We start from the raw sequence: 5,551 nt of genomic DNA, 5'->3' as shown, positions 1-5,551 counted from the left end.
AAAAGTAACGGTCGTTTTCATAGAGATGGGATCTTTTTCAATGCAGAAGTGCGCGTAACAGAACATGGCAAATTAACAGCACTGTGGATTCGATAACAGCACGCTGTACTCGATAACAGCGATCGGTAAAGTTTTTATAAATCTTGTAGATTATTTAATTTTGCGGAATATAATCTTAAAATTAAATCTCCAATTTTTAACTCCTATCGATCAGACTTTTTGATCGAGAGCAGCGAGGTACGACTTTTGACCAATTTCGCATATTTTTGAATGGCTTTTTCCTCATAACTTTGCTGAAATTGCTCATACAGCTAAAAGAGTTACCGTTTTGAATAGCTTATTACCAGTCCTAACATTTTTTTTATGGATTTAGGAAAATAAATTTTTTGGTAAATTTGTAATTTTGTAAAATTTGCAAAAACTGGCCAAAAATTGAAAACCAAAATTTCGAATGCCAATCGTTTTTGGATAATTGTATCGGCAGGTATGTCCAAACTCCAGTTGAAAGAAGCCACATTCTTTGGTCAATCAAATGCTTATTTCTATTCGCCACTATCTACAATTTTGACCAAACCAAGGTTGGCACTTGAAAAGTCGAAAGGCACAGCCGAGAACTATAACGAAGATAATTTATTAGTGTTTGACCGTTACTATAACATTGAAAATGGAATTTAATATAATGCTCGTAGCACAGAACTCCTTATCGGTCACTCGTAATTGAATGCAACACACTTATCATTAGTGTTCGATCCCAAATCACTTGAGTGACTTACTCTGTAACCAGTCAACCGTTTTCCCATGTACTTTGCTCGATAATGCTCCACCCATAGAGTTATATCATCGCCGATCTCTATATCTCAAGTGGTAAGAACTCGAAAATTGAAATAAAAGGAAAACAAATTAAAAATCCCGACCAAGTGGCAGTCCAATAATACCAATTTGCTGGGAATTACGAAGTGTATCGAACATGCCGAAGAATACTAGGTAAACTTTGATATCATAACGAGCGGTAAACAAACGGCTCGATGTGATTTTTTTCCTTTTCCCGGATCGTTAGGCGCTGATAGCCACAACACGTTTGAGCCGCGCGTCCAATTAGTGTTCCGGAATTACGTCAGAGCACGCAATCGGGACCGATAAGAGCCACTATATTTTCACTCCACGATCTCGATCCTTCGCCTCGTGATCCGTCACGATCGTGTCACGAAGGCACACCCACCGCAGATGGGCGGTTCGGTCGGTGATCGATCTATATTGTTGTGTGCATATATGGTGCTTCAATCAAGTGCCGATAAGCATTAGCATTAACCGAATGGCGGGCCAGTCATTGTTTGGATTCCCGCATGGACAAGCCGAAGGCTGAATCTCTTGAGGCTTGGGCTCTGGATTGCATTGGCAATTGCATGATTCGCACCTGGAAAGTGATGGGCTCGACTCGAAAGTGGGCACGTGTCAAATGCTCAGGAGAATCAGCAGTCGGTGGTTGGATAAGGGGCAACCAAGTCACCTTGGAATTATATCTTCTTCAAGGTTATTTATACAATTTTCACCTTGATCTCATTACTTGAGCTATGTTTTGGGTTCCTTTTGAAGTAATTATTTATAGAATTATTACAAACAGTTTTCATTCAAACCAGACGTTTTAGATTTGCATGCGCGATTCGCTTGCAGTCATAACATTTGAAATGCGTTATCTATTTCAGACGCTTAAATTGCAAATCAATTTTGCTGATATATTTCTCGGTAATCAAACATCTCAATTGTAGTGACAACAATTTCCGATCATTCGAGGCTTTCCCGAATGAAAAACAATATACGAGTACTGCTGCAATCCGGAATTGATTAAAAAGTATTTCATATGTGTTGGCATGTATGCTGCATTTAGCAAGTTGTTTTTCTTTTTTTTTTTATTAATAATAATACAAGGCGTAAATGTAAGAAATATAAAAAAAACAAAAAAAAAAGGATATATGTATATAAAGATGTCAGAAGCTTCTTTGTCACCTCACCAATATGCACTGCACCATTTTCAACGCGACATGCACTTCAATTGACTTTTGTTTACTTGGTAAATGGTTTTTATTGATTATCAAATTGCCGCATTCCATGGCTGCCAAGGCTAAGTACTTAACACATCACAGATTGAAAAACCCGACCCGATTTCTATATGGAAATGCGTGTTCCACAAGCACATTTCTATTATTTCAAACACTTCATATGAAAATGTCAATGGAACTCGTTAGTTTACTATGGTCCCCAGAATTTGTCCACTTCTTGTATCTTTCATCTTATCTAATTTTGTCCACTTCTTTCATCTTTCATCTTATCTAATCATCATGATGTTCCTATTTCTTTAGGAACACTTCGTGCAGCTCCACATCCTTCAGATTGACAATTGTGAGGCGGCGTGAGAACTTGCCAGTCTGCCAGCGCTCCTCCAGTTCCTCGAGAGTCCTGCCCCTCGTCTCCGGGACAAAGACGCCGATGAAGGCGGCCGCAAGGAAGGATATTCCCGCATAGAAGGCAAATAGATTGGCTGTGCCCAAAGCGGCCTCCATATTCGGGTATATCTTCAGCATTATGAAGGCCAGAATCATGCCAAAGAAGATGGCTATCCCGGAGGCACTGCCTCTCGCCCGCTGCGGGAAAACCTCGGAGATCATGAAAAAGGGCAGCGTCAGCATGCCCATCGTGGAGAATACTATGTGGGCGACAATGCAGGCCACCGGTAGCCAGTGCAAGGTGCCCAGTGTGTCCGGAAACCAGTTACCACCAGCCAGGAGCAGCATGCAGGCGCCCATTCCGGTGGCCGAGAAGATTCCAGACGGCTTGCGGCCCCACTTCTCAAAGATGCCGCTCATGAATAGCGTTGTGATTATCCTTGCCACGCCGAGCATTACGGCCACCAGCACGGGATCGATGGTAACTCCCGCCTGTTGGGCAATTTGGACGGCATAGACAATGATCACCACCACACCGCACGCCTGTTGGAATCCAAAGAACGTGGTCATCATCAGGACGGGCTTGTAGACCTCCGGACGATGGATCATCTGGCTGAGGGATTCGCCGGCGGCGGTGGTGTTGCTCGCATCTGCCAACTCCTTCATGTGCGCCAGTTCCGCCTCGAATTCCGGTACGTAGTCCACCTCTGAAAAGTGATTTAAATCGAACATAAGTATGAGAAAAAAGGAAATCAAAATTGCTTAGATTAGAATCTTAATTAAATCTAAAACTAATAAATCAGCAGTCGAAATTAAGGCGTTCAATGCCACTGAGATAATTACGATGAAGCCAATTTAACTATTTAATATAATTACTTTCATTGCTTTGCCATTTTGTTGACTGAACCTAAAGGTCTCATTAAATTATTTCGCATGAAATACTACCAACTCATTTTTTACCTGGCATGCCATAAAGGTCAATGTTTACATTAGCTCCATAGGATCGGACTTTTTAGCCACCCTCACTCACTTAATTAATTCACTAATAGTCTTAAATTGCTGACCAGATTGTTTGATTATTTAGTATTGTGCTAGTCAATGATTAAGTGTATGTAATCAGATTTCCCATAGGGATCCAAAGGTTAAGTATTCCCTGATGCCTCTTAAGGACTCACCTTTTTTCGGCAGTCCGCGGAAGTATCTGAGGGATTTCCTGGCCCGCTCCTCCTTTCCTCGGGTGAGCAGCCAGCTGGGCGATTCCGGCATGGGAAAGACGAGCAGTGTGGCCGCCAGTTGGTAGCAGCAACTGATGCCGAAGATCAGCTGGATGTTGTGACGAATGAAGTAGCCGAGGCAGTACATCAACAGAATGCCGCTGGCCAAGCCCAGCGAGGTGCCCAGGATCAGGCGACCGCGTATCTTGGGTAAACTAATCTCGGCGGAGTAGACACCCACTGGCGATACGAACATGCCGATCATGATACCGCCAAAACAACGACCCAACAGCATTTGATAGTAGATCATGTCGCGATCGGAGTGCATGAAACTGGTTACCAGCAGGATCCAGCCAATCAGTCCTATCAAATTGGTCAGCAGGATGGTGTGTTTGCGGCCAATCCTGTCCAGGAAGTAGCTGACCAGAAGTCCACCCAAAGGACACGCCATGTTCTGGATGGAGGCTAGACACAAGGATAATATAAAAGGTTAGTGGGTTTTTTTTTATTACTATATGAATAACATTTTGATCAACAATTGATCTCAATCATTTCTTAATCTCAGAGAGCGATGAATACATTGCTATATCTTTTAGTTAAGTTATATTGATTTTAAATGGATTGGCCAACCAATTTGTTTGCTAGGATGTTTGCTTGTATGCTATGCTTACCAAACCAACTCGACTCGTCCTTGTTGAGCCAAAATGGCTGTGTTTCGTCGTGCAGCTGATTGAGAGTAACTGCCGGCATGCTGACCACCATTCCGGAGCCGAGAACGCCGCTGTTGCCCAGGAAGACCATCAGTTCCTGTCGCAGCACAGCCAGTCGACCCTCGCCGAGGGGCTTCTCCTTCGCGTGGGAGTCCTTTGTCGTGTCCTTGGCGACAACTGTGGGCTTGTAGGCCGGCGGCGGCACCAGCTGCTCCTCCTGCTGGCCCTTCATTTTGCGTGAGAGTGTGCAAGCGTTTGTTGCTCTTTTTCTTTATATATTTTATTGGCCTTCTAATCTATTGGCTTTCCCGGTGGTCGAGGGGGGGGGGGCGGGGGTAGACCAGTAGAGGTGTTTGTGATGCCTTTTGAAAAACAAAAAGGGGGCGTGTCTGGTCGGTGGAGCCGATGGTGCCCTGTTCGCTGCCAATCAATTAATGGCTCACAATTAGCTACAGTGGCGACGTCGTCGACTAGTGTGGCACCTGTGGGTTTGGCTGGGCCTGTGGCTCTGATAGCTCCGACTGTTCGACAAGTGGAAACTTCCGCGCATTTCAATCAAGGGCTCACGCTCCAGTATCAATTTCACAAGTTGCACTTATCAGTTTCGAACGGCCGAGAGTTTTGTGTTATCCGTACTCGAGCTACGTTTACCAAATTCGCAAAAATCCATTCCTTAATATTTTTCGCTTGTTACCGCTCTCCGTTTCGGTGGGACGGACTGAGGACGTTGAATAAAACACGTCCGTTGCGTTCGGCGTTCGCTGGTCGACTGAAATGGATGCTATGCCGTTGCCCTGTTTTCTGCCACCCATAATTTGCAAATTAAAAAAAAAAAAAAATTATTGTTTGCATTTAATACGAATACGCGGCGTATACGCGATTAGGCGAATTCGGTGATTACGTATACGCCACCGCAGGCACGCTGTGAGCGGCGTTTTGAACGCAATTAGCTGTCTAATCGATCCGGCGACACCCTCGCTGACCCCCCTATAGTCACACCACCTAAGCCCCCCGCAAAATACCCATTATCTGTATCTCTCTCACGTTTTGCTCTCTGAATCGAACGACATTGGCAACGAACTTGACATTGTCCCAACGAAAGGAAAGGTTAAAGGGGGGCGGGGGGCGATTGAATGTCAGCTGAATGCTATATTAAAACCGAAATGAAGAGTAAAATCTGTCATCG

At 44.1% G+C, this 5,551-nt stretch overlaps 1 protein-coding gene across 2 annotated transcripts; it reads right to left on the bottom strand.

Moving 5' to 3' along the window:
* Positions 1 to 1,860: 1,860 nt before the first annotated feature.
* On the bottom strand, positions 1,861 to 5,137 carry CG4607 (uncharacterized protein). Of its 2 annotated transcripts, none has more exons than NM_132152.1 (3): positions 4,327 to 5,137; positions 3,617 to 4,120; positions 1,861 to 3,148 (listed from the first exon to the last, which is right to left on the bottom strand). In NM_132152.1, exons 1-3 carry the CDS (start codon positions 4,595 to 4,597, stop codon positions 2,346 to 2,348), a joined length of 1,578 nt encoding a protein of 525 aa, NP_572380.1. In that variant the 5' UTR covers positions 4,598 to 5,137; the 3' UTR covers positions 1,861 to 2,345. The 2 variants fall into 2 exon arrangements, with proteins under 2 accessions (NP_572380.1, NP_727159.1); NM_167109.1 differs by having other exon boundaries at positions 4,327 to 4,614.
* Between the last annotated feature and the right edge of the window lie 414 nt (positions 5,138 to 5,551).

The sequence above is a fragment of the Drosophila melanogaster genome, chromosome X, assembly GCF_000001215.4.
Source record: "Drosophila melanogaster chromosome X".
NCBI lineage: Eukaryota > Metazoa > Arthropoda > Insecta > Diptera > Drosophilidae > Drosophila > Drosophila melanogaster.
Note: the sequence above shows the minus strand (reverse complement) of the source record. Positions and strands in the feature narration are given on the sequence as shown.

Coding starts and splice junctions, on each gene's coding strand:
- CG4607 (NM_132152.1), bottom strand. CDS start 4,597: ATGAAGGGCCAGCAGGAGGAGCAGCTGGTGCCGCCGCCGGCCTACAAG. Junction 4,121..4,326: donor GGACGAGTCGAGTTGGTTTG/GTAAGCATAGCA, acceptor CCTTGTGTCTAG/CCTCCATCCAGAACATGGCG. Junction 3,149..3,616: donor CCGCGGACTGCCGAAAAAAG/GTGAGTCCTTAA, acceptor ATCACTTTTCAG/AGGTGGACTACGTACCGGAA.